The sequence below is a fragment of the Bombus fervidus genome, chromosome 3 (assembly GCF_041682495.2).
Source record: "Bombus fervidus isolate BK054 chromosome 3, iyBomFerv1, whole genome shotgun sequence".
Classification (NCBI taxonomy): Eukaryota; Metazoa; Arthropoda; class Insecta; order Hymenoptera; family Apidae; genus Bombus; species Bombus fervidus.
In genome coordinates this window covers 7,216,997-7,232,413 of record NC_091519.1, presented here as the reverse complement: position 1 = coordinate 7,232,413, position 15,417 = coordinate 7,216,997, and the positions used below count along the sequence as shown (strand labels likewise).

Here is a 15,417-nt window from a genome sequence, read left to right as displayed (position 1 = left end):
AGCAAGCAAGAATAATTATGGAAGAAAATATAAAAATACGTTATATGTATATATTTCGAAAGACAACATTCATGTACCATTTTTTACTTTGTTTAAACAGATATTATTTATATATTATCTACAATCTCCAATTTGTCTCAAATGCGAAAAATGATAATTGAGTCTTGTCTCACACTACAAATTTTAGAATACATATATCCCACATAAAACGAATGATAATAATATATATATTCATAAAAAGTTTCTATAAGTATTCAAATATTTTTGTGAGCTTCTGTATTTAAATTCATTAAACTTTTTCCTTCTGTTCAACTAAGATATTAAAACTTCATTTTCTTTATAAAGCTCTTCTGTTACATTCTTTGTCCTTTTTCCCTACGCTTTTAAATTATATGAAATATTATATGTTTACGAAGACAGTCATCCGTGGTGGCGAATTCATAATCGTTAACGTAAACCGGATCCGCTGACAAGCCATTGTGTGAAACAAAAGGACGGCAAAGCGTTAGTAAGATATTTATCGCATGCTAATGGAGACAGACATTTCAGCGCATTTCCGGACAGGAAAGGGTTGCAATTAGTTTCAAAGTTAGATTAGTCCGCGTAGCCATGCGTAAGACGTATATACGTAATAAGGATTTCATTAATTACTGATTTCGTGGAACGGAAACTTGTCTCAACGTGATTTGCTAGATGGAATATATCAGCGTCCGTTTAAGGCTGATAGCATTTCAACAAATGTTGAAATCCTTCGTATCTGCATGAATTTTCATGTTACTCGCGTTTTATTTTTTTCATGTCTTGGCTAATTGAATCAGTGAAACAAGAACACAGATCATTACTCAGGGAACATATAATTTCTAAGCAACTTCGTTACCTTCAGATGTTTCTTCAATTTGGCAAGTGACATATTGGAATGCGAAATCTAACTTCTCTTTGTGGTATCTTCACGATGCTAGTGACATTCTATTAAATATATTACTGTATATAATAAGAACGACAAAGCTTTTCGCCAGACCTAATATTAATAAGACATTGAAACACCCTCTTCACTTCGTTACTTTCAGATGTTTCTTCAATTTGGCAAGTGACATATTGGAATGCGAAATCTAACTTCTCTTTGTGGTATCTTCACGATGATAGTAATATTCTACTAAATATATTACTGTATATAATAAGAGCGACAAAGCTTTCCGCCAGACCTAATATTAATAAGACATTAAAACACCCTCTTCGCTTCGTTACTTTCAGATGTTTCTTCAATTTGGCAAGTGACATATTGGAATGCGAAATCTAACTTCTCTTTGTGGTATCTTCACGATGCTAGTGACATTCTATTAAATATATTACTGTATATAATAAGAACGACAAAGCTTTCCGCCGGACCTAATATTAATAAGACATTGAAACACCCTCTTCACTTCGTTACTTTCAGATGTTTCTTCAATTTGGCAAGTGACATATTGGAATGCGAAATCTAACTTCTCTTTGTGATATCTTCACGATGATAGTAACATTCTACTAAATATATTACTGTATATAATAACTGCGACAAAGCTTTCCGCCGGACCTAATATTAATAAGACATTGAAACACCCTCCTCGCATTTATCTTAATAAACACTACTTATCATAGTTAAAGTTCAATTAAGCTCTAAAGACACTTAAATTTCGTGTCGTTTCACTTGCATTGTCGTGACTCCACTTCCCTTAAGTATCACGTTAAACGCGTGTGTCGTTTCATTTGTATTCGTGCTCGTCTCTAAATTAAATACAACACAGGAAATACTCTCGCGAACGAATAAGTAGCCGCTTTAACCGTCGTGTACATGAGCACACAGTCACCAGACACCCATAAATTACCTTCTAATCTGGAATTATTCATACGAGCCGCGAGTTGTGTAGCTGGTGTGCGTCTGGCGCGTGGACGTCTAGCACAGGAGGAAGGTGCGAAAGATCCGTCTAAAAGGTGCGTGGGTGAGATTGGTGCTGCGAGTCGGTTCTGATTGTCCGTGATTGGCGAACAGGTGCAAACGGCAGGTATCTGATATGTAGGAAATCGACAACGCCGACGCGTCGAGTCTCTCTCGTGAATGCGCCGCGATCGAGTGTCTCGAGTGAGGGCTTTATGCGTCCAATTGTGAGACGTGCGTTTACGGAATACACGTTTGAATGATTAATAAGGAATGTAGATACGCGATTGTAATCGTGGTTGGAATGGGTAGTTTCATTGTAATAATAATTCGTTAAATTATTCAGTATTAGATTCCTTTTTCCCTTTTATTATTTATAATTAACAGCAATGAAACGAAATCACAGCACAAGAACAGAAATTTATAATTACAAATCTACTACATAATTTAAAACATTCTAGATAATTTAGTGGCTCTTGTACGTATTTAGGATTTTTTAAATTATCCTTTATTGTCGCTTTCACGTTGTATTGCTAATCTATAGGTAGAATATTTTTTGCATGGGAGGATGCATTTGTGACTGTGTAAACATAGCGTTGCGCAATTTACAAAACGGTTTCTTTCTTGAGAAAGTGAAGAACATAATCTGGATTTGTTCTCGTGTTGATATTGAAATATTAGTTTGTTCAAAAAGTTCAAAAGAATTATAACTAGGAAATATACTATAAAATATCTACACCAAATATATCCACCTTCATTAATTTAAAACCATGTAATAGTTGCAGCATCAAACCTTATTAAAACCAATAAGGAACGATACATACCTACGCATAGCTATAGTTGATCTGTAGTTATCCATCTATTTTACATTATTTTGCAATCTGTTTCCGAGCGCTTTATACGATTGATTCGATTGTACGTGTGTATTTATGCGAACCATAATTGGATCTCAGAAGCCAAATCGATCAACCGTGCTTCATATTATCCAGATACATAATTGGTATTTAACATTAAAAAAAAAGAAGTGTTATTTTCGTAAAACTTATTATTACGTAGAGATAGGATAAATAATTACAATATAATGTTTGCAATTGTCATTGCACTGTAGATTTTAATTTATGGAATTGATGAACACGACTCACCTATAATAGATGCTGTCGCGAGATCATAAAAGATCTCGAATTCTGAAGAAAAGCCCAGCCAATTGCGACGTGCAACGCAACATTTTAAATCGTTCGATGTCCGTCATCAGTTATCCGTCATTTTATGAGGCATCTTCCAACACTTAGGCACACGTTAATTCGCATGTCTAGAAATCAGGCAGGTGATTTGCGCTCGTTGCGTGTACGACACCTGCACACCCGTCAACTGCGGCATATCGCACCTGTGTAATCCAATTTGAAATTATACAGAGCCAGAAGAAGGTGACAGGCGCGTAACGATACGTATGACAATGTGCGAACTCATGAATCATTTATAAGCAAGTTCACGCGACAGCGTCGAGTATGAATACTCGGGGGTCGATCTTCTATTTCTTCTATTTTCCTCCGCTGGGATAAACGTTTACCCAGATGCGATTTACATACATATAATTCGTGCATGTTGCGTATTGCCTCATGTAACATCGAACGTGTTGCATTTTAATTAAACAATTCAACTAGATCGGAATTTTTAACAACGTTATTAACATTGTGGAGCCGTCCGGAAAGGGAATACTGTAAATTCCAATTAAACTGAAGTTAATTTCGGTGTAGAAAAAATTCCGGCGTAAAATTCTTCGCGGAAATGTATGGAAAAGAAAAAGATAGTTAGGCATATGGAGTTTCCTATGACGTTGATAATGTATTAGGTTGTCTTTCTTTTACAGACACGTCTTTTACAACGTATCTTTATACAAACATGAAACCTAATTTGTTGTGATCTTTATTTTGGTAGAACAAAATGGATCATACGTAATTCGATAAAATAATATAAAACGGAAAATGTTGTGCTTCCATTATTTCCTTATAAAACGAAAGAAACTTTTCGGACGACCTAATATATAATGTGTCTAATTTAAATATATTCATAAATCTATCATTTCCGGGTAACTGTTACTCAAGGTCCAGTCTTGGAATAATACGTGGAGAGTACATAAAAAGTAAATGTAAAAACCACCACAGCAAGTTTCTATATCTCTGCATTGATGGACATTTATAAAAAAGAGATCCAAGGAAAATTGATCTTCACCTTGAATTTCAAGAACAAATGTTGTTTGCTTGCGTCGTATTCTATTCGTCACGAGGACCAAATTTGTCAAAGCAACCACAAGTTGCAACCGACCAATCTCTTGAATAATAATGTTAAATTTCCATTGGCTCCACTGACATTATTTATAATATATTTTCATCTTGCAGTCAGATAGAAAGTAAATAGCGTCATATTAACGAAGAAGCTGGAAATTATTTCTTAGCGCGTGAGACAATCCATTCTACATAGCATTAAAGCACCTAATTTCTTAATCTCAAATTATTAAAAAGTTACGTACTAGTAAAGTTATGTACAAATAACCTTTCAAGCAACAGTTGAATTGCATCGAAACGGGCACGATTTGATGCCATTAACTTTTTTGCGGGTGAATAAGTAGAGGACATGCGAATAATAATAATATTTCCTGAGCTAGCATCGATCATTGCATAAAGAAATGTAATTCTATTTAGAAGAAAACGCATCTAGTAAACCTTCGTAGATCACAGTAAGGATTCAATTCGTTCGAAATAGTTATCAGTAAATTCTCGAAACTTGCGAGTACTGATTGCAAGATGCGAAACTAGTTTGTGAAGATCAAATACTTGGCAGGTGTAAAATGAACGAATTTCGATTCATTCTATCGCAAGGTGCGTCCTCTTTGATTTTTGCAAGCAGTTCACGAGCAGTTGGTCTTCTATTTTTCACTTGTTTGTATACTATTCGCAAACATAGTCGTGTCACAGAGTAGACATGAAATGTTTATGAACATCTTGCAAACGTTATGTTATTCGCGGACAGTGTTTGTGAACTGTTAGTCTGTAAGTACGTGCCTTTATGAGTACCGTTTGATTCCTATGAAGCCTTAAATATTGGATTTACTTTGGATGTATATGTACATATTGAGCTTGATGCCATCACTACCGTTGGTCGATCGAGCGATCCAAGTTGTCGATGAATTTCTCTCTGCTTCCTGAGCTTATTTAGTTAGTATCCAAGATGACAATCATCTGTAAACGTTCCCTTTCCTTTTTCGTAGATCTTGCAGTCTCAATTGGCGTCGGCACCGGATAGTGGAATGCTGCTCGCTGACGAAGCTCTGGATGGTTCAGGAAGCGGTGACAGGCCAATATGGAGGAAGAAAGGCAGAGGAGAAGATGCCGATAACGATGATGAAGATGAACATGGTGGTTATGGTCACGAAGATGAAGAGGCATCTGGATCAGGAATGGGCCCTAGTACACCAGGTATAGATTCGAGATTTTTCAAATTTATATTACCCATTATTATGGTTTTGTACTGTTATTTTGTATAGTTTCATATTGCTGTTCTGTCTACAAATAGCATTTTTTTCTTCTTTTTAATGATTTTGACAGAGCGTCGTTAAGTTATTACATAATAAATGTCATTTTTAAGATAAAAGGTTCCGATTATAACTTGCTTTGAAATGAAAATTTGTAAAATGAAAATAAGATAAGAACTTACAGGACTCGTTGTTATTCTCGACAAATTGGATGAAAAGTTTTATATTCGTAAAGAAAAATAGTTAAAAAAACCATACTTTTAAAAAGGTAAAGCATTGTTGCTTTAAGAAAATAAACAAACTACTACTAAACTGTATGATAAACTAAAATCTTCTGAATTAAATAATATACAAGAGAAAATAATTGTGAAATCTTTTACGATTTTAAAACACCCGAAACAAAGTCTGGTATGGTAGTTTATTATGCAACCTAATAATTAATTTAATCGAACGTTTGAAAACATATCTACTAATGTAGCTTTTTTTAACAATTCGTTGAAACTGCTCATTTTCCCGAGTTAATTCTGCATGTTGTAAAATATAAATATTCTTTTGTGATAAAGAGAGATACACATTAACTGTCGAAGGGATATAAAAAATGAATAAATTAATGAGACAATTAAATAAATTTCAGATTTAATACGTCATATAATGACTACTTCTTGTCAAATAACGTTAACACAAAGCTGTTAAAAAATATTGATAAAAAATTTTGCAGATAAGAATCTGATAAATCAACTACAACGACCGCAATGTTGGTGAATTGTAATCTTGATCTCTAGAATTGTCTCCAATTTTTCTGTACAAAACATACGATCTATCTTCTTGAAAACAATGGCAGTATACAAAGAAACTAATACGACGTCGTACGGTTTCACTACCTCGAATATTTTCCATTTATATTGCCACTGAATTTTAATTACGGATTAATCCATCAAATTAATCGAAACTAATCATTGTTGCAGATCCAATGTTGAAGACGAATCGTGAGAATCCAACCACGGCAGGAGCATCAAGCATTCTCCTGTCATCCGTGACAATGGCGATCGCCTGCGCATCGCTGATCGCTTAAGTTGAATGGAAGCCGGCGTGAAAGAAGGGGACGACGTTTCGACGACCTAGACATGGATGTAGACAAACGATTTTGGTGCCCGCGTCGGCGAACAGGATGATCCTGCTCGACACGAGGGATCGATCTAATTCCGGAACTTACGAATCTGCTTTATAGATATTTATCGTGCCGCCTAAACGGAACAGCTGCGAGGAATGTCCGGAAACAACGGAGAATCTGTTTTATTGTTCGTGGCTGAGAATCGATGTGCGTCGATCGATCGAACGAAGACTGTGTTTCGTATTCGAAGTTCGAGAGCAAGGTTCTGAAAATCGTTCGCGTTCGAATAATCATTCTGGGCTCGTTGGCCGACGCGATTGAATATTCGACGAGTGTCGATACAAAGCTGAATAGACATTTTTCCGGAAGATCGTTCCACGCATGGAAATCGTCGTAGGCTAGGATAGGATCTGATTATCTGATGTCGAATGGCCGGAAACAAAAGTGTAAGAAAAGAGTTGGACTGTTGGTCGAGTATCTGCTAGCGGAAATCACCAGCGATGGCGTGTCCTGCCTTTAACGATTTGCCAAGAATCGAACCGTATGGCTGGTACGAGAATCGAGAGAATACTTGAACGATTGGAAATGGTGCACTGAACATGGAAGAACAACGAGAAAACCGATTCTCATCTGTCGCGTGTCATGTTGCTCGCAAACGACCACGGAAAGAATTATATTTAACGAGGTAAAACTGTGTCGGAAAGAATTAAGAAGCCGAGTTAGCCGAGTTGCTTGTGTGAGAGAAGAGAGCGTTGAGAAAATAGTCAAGCGAGACAGAAGGTCAAAAGCAACGTGCATGTAAAAATGGTCCCTTCCTGTTTTACAGGAACATGATAACAAGCACGATGGCCATCCGGCGAAACTGACTGCACTGCGATTTCACGAAATGATGGGAGGTTGCTTTTCTGTGCAGCGCATCTTGTTTTTGCCGAGGAATTGGAAAATTGTAGGGAAAAGGAGAGACCTATTTGTACGAAATTAGAGCCAGACGAAAAAATTCCAGGGATAATCTTCGCAGAATATCGCGTTACATCTGCGGGAAATCAGATTTGATAATAACGTAAAGCGACGGATGGTGAAAAAGAACAATACCGCGCTTTCGGACGAATGGAGAGTAAAAAGTTTTGTCATTTATTTATGCTATTAAAAGTGATTCATAGAAAATTGCTGTATTTAAAAATCTACAGGAAACTTTCCGTACAGCGAAACAAGGCAAACACCGTGTAAACAGACAGACACGACTCATGCATTCGAATTGCTGTGCAAAATGCGTGATTCGTCGTTCAAAAAGTTACTCGTATTTATTCACCTACGTATACATATACGCTACGCTTTGGAAATGTTCTTTTTCACCGGAAGATCGAACGAGACGAACGCGGAAAGAACGAGCAAGCTACAATCACGAGCAATAATCGTCGTCGTTGATACTTCACTTTGCTGTGAATACTTTCCGAACAGCGAGGAATCGCTGTTAGGCAAAATGTACGACGTTTGTGTCGCACGGGGAAAAATCAAAAGTGTCTTTCCTTTTTGAAAGTATCAGACGACAGTTGTAGCAGCATCAACAGCAGTAGCAGCAGTTCCGGCTTTTAAACGATCCGACCAAGTCACAGAGCCGAACAACGAGACTCCGACCCTTGTGCCTCGCGTTTTGCGCTGTTCTTCGTCACGCATGAATTGCCTCTCGTTCGCGGCGACGCTTTTTGTCGTCGACGTCGATACACGGACTAATCACGGGGTCATCCCCGTCGGTGATATCGCGCGTGCATGCCATATATCAAAGCCAACTGCCAAAACGCCAGTTACGCGGCCGAAGCTGCTTTCTCGTCAAGCGATCCGGTGGTCGTACTTCGAATTTCACGCGAAACGAGCGTCGCCTTCCGCTTGCATCGTCTCGAGACGGTCGTTTCCAAGGATAGTCACGAGAAGTTCGACGTTAATTCTATCTTTACAAATGCGACGTTTCCACGCCACCGTAATCCCCACTCCAGCCATTAATCGCCAATAACGTGCGTTCCTTCTTCGCAGATGGAGCATTCGTGGAGGATCGTTTCGACTTTTTATAACTTTTTCATTAGGATGCGTACGGAGTGCTTGATACGCTGTGATTAATCGTACGAGAACGTATAAAAGATCGTACGACCGATTGGATATAGTCGAGCGAATCAACGACTCCTTCTTGGACGTCTAATCGTTGAAAAGGAACTCGGAAGCCGATTGCGGGTGATTCGAATTGAAATTGCCGAGTGAAAGCGTGGGCTTATCGAGACCCCGACAAAAATAACGATAAAGCGTGATACGATAGTATTTGAGAAAGTAAAACGTGTAGACGTTGTTATCGAGTATTGTGTTTTTAGTCCTTGAGGTACTAAAATTGTTTGTAGCCACCTGCCCAGTGCCATAATTTTTCCTATTATTTCATAGAAACGCAAAAGATCATTCGTATTCCTTGACTCTGTTGTCTAAAATTCGATGTATCGTTTTCCGTTGATTCTATTTCTACTATATTATACATTTAGATATCGTCAAGTGCCAAAAAGCAAGAAGAAAAAAAAAAAGAACGCCAAGTAGAGCGCTAACTATAAAAATTGTCTCGCGATCCGAAGCGAGAGCAAGTTCCTCGACGCGAAAACGCTTTAGACGTCTAATCGTAAGCTTCGAGGCGGACCTAGATTTTGGCGGTTTGCTTTCCAACTAAAAACAAAAAAAAAAAGAAAAAATGAAAAAAAAAAATCGACTTAGGCTAGTGTAAGAAAGTAGGAAGAGCTAAGGAGACAAGAGCCTGTCGGTGTAACCTCGTATGCGTCGACTCGTATGCGGCCGCACTGATTTTGTACATTTGATTTTTCGGATCTTTGAGGGTTAGTGCCTTTTTGAATATCCCTAGCCGTGACGTCGTGTTATCATCTCACGCCCGACAGAAGGAATGAGAAAGCCATCGATATAAATACGACTGTACAGGGCATTCATGCTGAAGAGAACGATGTGTGCGCGTGCGACCTTCTTTTCCTCCTTTTGTAATTTCCTTCTTCTCTAACAAGAAAAGAAAGGAAAGAAAGAAAAAAAAGAAAGTAATTCGATTTAATCTGAGGTGATCGAAATATCCGCTAGTGTAACGCAAGAAACGACCATAACGCTTTTGGAATTTCGCGTTAGTTCGAACAGCCGAGAAGAAAAATTTCCTTGTCAACTTAAAGATATTGACTAATCGCCGTCTTAGATAGGGTCCAGACTGTGTTTCAACTTAAATCGACGCGAACTTTGTAACAAGTAGACTTTTGGACCGAAAGGCTTTTTTTTCTATTATCAATCGCTGCGTAGTTTACTTCTATAAAGTTAACTATATGAACGATAAATGTGATACGCAGAAGAAACTAGTCTATCGACCAGCGCGGATAAAACTAAATTATTTGCTAAACGCTAAAACGAGATCTTCACAGATCGGGCGAATTTTTTCACACGAACCGTTCTATCGATACTTTTGCATGTCCTTCCAGGATATAAAACCGCTTATCGATTGATGTTTCACTTTTTATTATTTGATCTATATAAACAACCGAATAGGAAAGAACGTCCACTAAGGATTATTGTTAATTTGACGAATCGGCTGGCGAATCCGACTCGTTTTAGGTATCAATAATAATTAAATACAGAAATAATGAATGAATTAGCTTGGTATTCGAGAATATCGTTTTATATTCAACGAGCCTTTGTTATCTCGAAAGCCGTAGAATCGTTTTAAAGATACGTGATTATAACGAAATTTGATTAAAATTAAATCGTGACAATTGAAAGTAAATGCGATGATGAGCGAACAAAGATAGTTTTACGACGCAACGCAGCCACGAAAGATATAGAGGAAGAGCGTTTGAATTTGAGGAACCGATACACGCACTCTTTTAAAGTCCAATTAATTATACAGTCGACGTTCGACGCGACGACGAAGGAGCCCAATTTAGTACGACTCGGACGTAACTGTTAGAATTTATAATTGTAATTATTCGATGAATAATTGTTATTATTCTGCTTGTCGGGCGAATTTAGGCAACGAGCGAGATAAGTGATCCCTAAAAATTCGCCTCGTTGCTCGTGTACGGCTGCGTGACCCTTTTGATTGCGGAGATATTAATATATATCCCTTTTGACGGCACACGCCTCCTGTAAATTGTATGGAATCGTTTTAACACGACATACGATGACGAAGGAAGTGGCCTTACATTCGATTCCTTCGATTCGTGTTGTTTCGCTTCAATTATCAAAGCATCGTTGAGACACTATGAAATCGATCACCTATTTATAATGCTCTTTGTTATACATGTTTTGTGGTGCTACACTAAATAAAAAAAAATTGCGATTAAATAAAAGTGATATATTTAAAACAAACGAACTGTGTTGATACTTGGAATGCGACGGTCTCGCTTCTTCTTGACCGCGATCTACACGATCGGTCGATGTCGTCATCGTCGTAAACGAAATTTAGAAAAATTTATTTCTTGCGAATAGCAAGTACACGTGGAATCAGACGAACGACTGGATCATTGAATGAACTTATTGTACTCGTTTAAATTGGCTCGTTGAACGTTGAATAGCTCCGATGGTGAATTTAATTAAAGCGATACACATTAGCCGTCTAGCTACAAGCGTCCAGCTGCATGTCGCCCAGATACAAAGTATAAAGCGTAGAAATTAGAGGCGAAACAGAAACGCAAGAAACGCACAGAATCCGTACTTAATACGCACAGACAATTTCTCACCCTCTAATTACGTGTCGTCGCGCTGTGTCGTGTCTGTGTTTCTATTAAAGTAACGCGCCACCGTCACGACTCCAGAACAAGCAAACCGCGTAAATCGCACAAATTTAAGGCCTAATTCAATGTTTCTCGTATTACGTTAATCACGGTAAAACAGCAAATGCATATTACACTTTGCGAGACTGCATATGTAAGTGGAATAAAAGAAAAATAAAACGTATACACACTGTCTGAAACGCGCCTATTTCGCGCTATGAAAATAAGATTTGCTAAGCCGTTAAACGTACCACAACGCGCCCGTAACGAGAGCGGAATTAAAAATAAAATTGCTTTTACGAAGAAGTAATTTACATTAAATCGTATCCGTATAATGTGATTTACATATACAGCCATAGGGACGCGTTTACTCGTGTGAAAGCGTTAACGAGTTTGCTCGAAAGTAGAGCTTAATTAACCGGATTAAATACGCGCGACCGGCAATTTATTACTCAAGGAACATTTCAGCTAAGGCTTCGGAAGCGGTCACATCCCCCATTTTAACAAACGCTGATCAATTGACTCGTCGCGCCGTCACTCTTTAACCCTTTGTATTTTAATAACTGATTTTAATAGCTAGTTTGGGTCATCATGCTAAACAACCATCAAACGATATAAAGAACCTTCTGCTTTTTAATCTGCTCTAGCTAACCATCGTAAATGCTTCTTTTTTTTTTTTCAAATAAACCTCTCGATTCGTACAGTTGAAAGGAAATAAAGACTGAAAATAGAAACATCGAACTATCGTCTTTTAGCGAGAAATAATTTTATATATGAATATTGGATATGGATTAAAATTAACCAGAAATAGTTCAGATTTTTAATTTACATTTCGTTCGATGGTAAAGAGGAAATGTCGCGCGATTAAAACTTCAATTTCGTCGTGGTTACTCTTAATTATACAATGACATTTACGACACGGCGAGACATTTATTAATGTTGCGTGGTTAAAACGTTATTAGCAAATATCATTCAACATTCCATGCGAAACTGCGTACGTACGTTAAAAACATCGTGAAACCCGTAACGCCGGTGCTTAACCGAGAATTGCGCTTTCAGTTTCCAGAAATCCTGTTTCGCAAACGTGATAATTTTCCGTCTTAACGAAACTTTATATCATCGAGCATTTAGAATATCTGTGAGATAATTCGAAAAATTTTAAAAATACAGGACGTTCCGTTAACGCGCGGCAACGAATTTTTATTAAACACGGAAACTTATTTAACATTTTTCATTTTTAGTAATCGAGTTTACAACCGTTGAAATTTTGCTTGCAGATACTTAGTAATTATCGCTTCTACCAAATAATATATTCCACTTTCCTTCTTCTTTTTCTTCTTTTTCTTCTTCTTCTTTTTCGTTGATATCGATATGAAATTATGAGTATGATTTACGAGACACGTGAAAATACGTAAAGTAACAGCGCAATTACAGTCTACGCACAAGTATAGAATTATTCGAGGCACGTTGAAAAATTTTGAAAACCAGCAATATCTTTCGAAGCAGTGAAGCAACGTTTAATTTAAATTAGATACACTTCTCGAAAGTAATTATGTTTCTAAGAAAGAAAGAAATGATTTACAAAACTGCTTCTTCAAACACATTTACTTATTTTGACGGCGATGTTCATTTTGAGAATTGTCAGTAATGGTTTCGATTTCCTTGAAAAATTAACGTGCAAGATAACTAAATATGTACGAATGGATAATAACAAATACCACAATAAAATAGATTTTCACTTTGTGCAAAAATGTCACAATGAAAATGTCCTCTTGTGAAAATATTAAAGCGCCTCAAATCGTAAATAGCTTCGTATGATATTAACATATTTAGAAGAATCATTTTTCTAGAATATATTATACAAAATTTAATTATTCATTACGTTTCTATTGTTACACGTTAAATTTTATAGATTTTGTACAAATAAATTCAATACAAAATTCATTGATTATAAACAATCTTTTTGATATAAAATGTAATATAAGATGTTTTATTATTATACTTTTACCAAGCATATCAAAATATTGCGTAACATTCAATTTGTTTTCACGAGACGTACTTACCTATAATCCACATCTTATAAATCGTTTTTCACATTCGTGAGAAACACATTTCTATATTCAATTATTCCGGAATATTTTATTAAAATACTTTATTCGAATAAAATAATCTATTTGAATAATATACCAAGCGATACTGAAATAAAAGCCACTGAAATTAAAGAGTTATAATCTTATCTACCAAGTATGATGCATTTAATATAAAAATATGTTAATACGTTAATATAATAAAACATATAACACTGCCTTATACGCACACAACTGACGTTAAATGTGACCCAACTAACGATTATATGTACAATAGTTTACTAATAATCTACCATTTATATGCTTTAACCGTCTTCATCATCCGATATTTATATCAATTACCGTATAAACCATATAACTATTTACCTAATTTCCTCAAAATCAGTTAATATAACTTATCATACGATTTACAATAATTTGAAAACCGTAAAATATTCTTCGTTCATATTTTTTCATTAACTAATATATCTAGCAAACCCGCGAATAACCAAGAAGGAACGAACGATATAGAAAGAATTAAAAATATTATTAAAAATTTAATGAAAAATAAACTATATCTTCGAAATAATTACCATTTGTCGATCGCCTTTAATGTCTAAACAATATTTCTAATCCGTGTAAAACGATGTTCGTCGTATGACTCACCGTACTGCGTGTATCTTACAGAAACGCTATAATCGATTGCGTCTTGATCTACATGGAAGAAAAAGAAACAATTTCTTCCCGATTTAAAATTCAAACTCGAACGCTGCGCAACAGCCAAACGTCCTGCTCTACGGATTCGTCTGAAGTTTCTTGCACAGCGCAGCTTTCCTGTAATTTTTCCACGCGTAAGACAAATAAACCGCGGAACGAACGCGCAGTCTGGACTCTTTCCGAGGATTACGGTGAGCAAACAGGGGGGAAAAGAGAGGGAAAAGAAAATGTATATGAACAAATAAGAGTGAGAATGAAGCTGAGGGAGCCTGTATATAATAGTGAATGCGTGTTGTATTTATATGTTATACGCGTAATATACATATATGTATATATATATAGAAACATATACATATACGTATACATACATATATATATATATATATTAATACCGTCGACCTAAGAGCAATCGTAACAACAGTGGAGAAAGTAACGCATTTTCGATCAGGTAACCAATTAATCGTAATTATCACGCTAATTTACCGTGCAAATAATGATGCCGTAAGCAAGGCAATTCAACCCGTTGCCTTTCGATTCTGTCAGCCTTTTGCTATTCTAACGCTACGTTCGATGCGAAAAATAGAATTATACGATCGATTTCAGAACTCCATTTATTGAAATGATATTTTAGTTAATATCAATTAAATCCACTTATTTGGGCCCTCTTGCACGATTGAACTAATATTATTAAGAAAATTTTACAAGTCATCGGTCACAAGTTATTGGAATCAATGAATCCTTCTGCGAAACGGTAACACGTTCAATGATAAAGCAAACACATACAAAATAACGAGTAAACTTTACGAATGAATCATTGTAAGCGATTTGACGTAAAACTGTGATGTTATAAAACCGTAGCTAATAACCTACAGCTTGTAACTTGTCAATTCACTAATATTATTAGTTGATAAATTATTGTACAAGAGAGCCTACCGTAGAATGCGAATTTTTATTCTGTGAACGAAAAATCGCAGATAATATAATAATTAATGAACTTCTATTATACAGATTGTTATACTGTTTGCTATTGATGAGTTAAAATAAATGAAGTTCTACTGTAATACATACATATAATTTTTACCATTACGTTATCTGGAAAGTTTGCAGTGTTTCTGACAATCAATATATTATTTTATTGTAAATTTCGAACGACTGGAATTCTGTTTCCAAGTTGAAGAATAAATGCAAACATTATAGAGAAATATCCGGAATCGATTAATAGGAATAGTTTTGCTTTCCAATGTACCAGTTATTAATAATCGGTACATAAATTTCTCTGATGTTTTAGTTTCGCC

At 36.2% G+C, this 15,417-nt stretch overlaps 1 protein-coding gene across 1 annotated transcript in view; it reads left to right on the top strand.

Moving 5' to 3' along the window:
* Positions 1-10,935, top strand: part of Dally (division abnormally delayed protein) — a 244,201-nt gene extending 233,266 nt beyond the window's left edge. The window contains exons 7-8 of the mRNA XM_071999880.1: positions 5,178-5,385; positions 6,407-10,935. Of these exons, the coding sequence (XP_071855981.1) occupies positions 5,178-5,385; positions 6,407-6,513 (315 nt within the window). The 3' untranslated portion in view covers positions 6,514-10,935. The remainder of the gene's footprint in view (positions 1-5,177; positions 5,386-6,406) is intronic.
* The last annotated feature ends 4,482 nt before the right edge of the window (positions 10,936-15,417 follow it).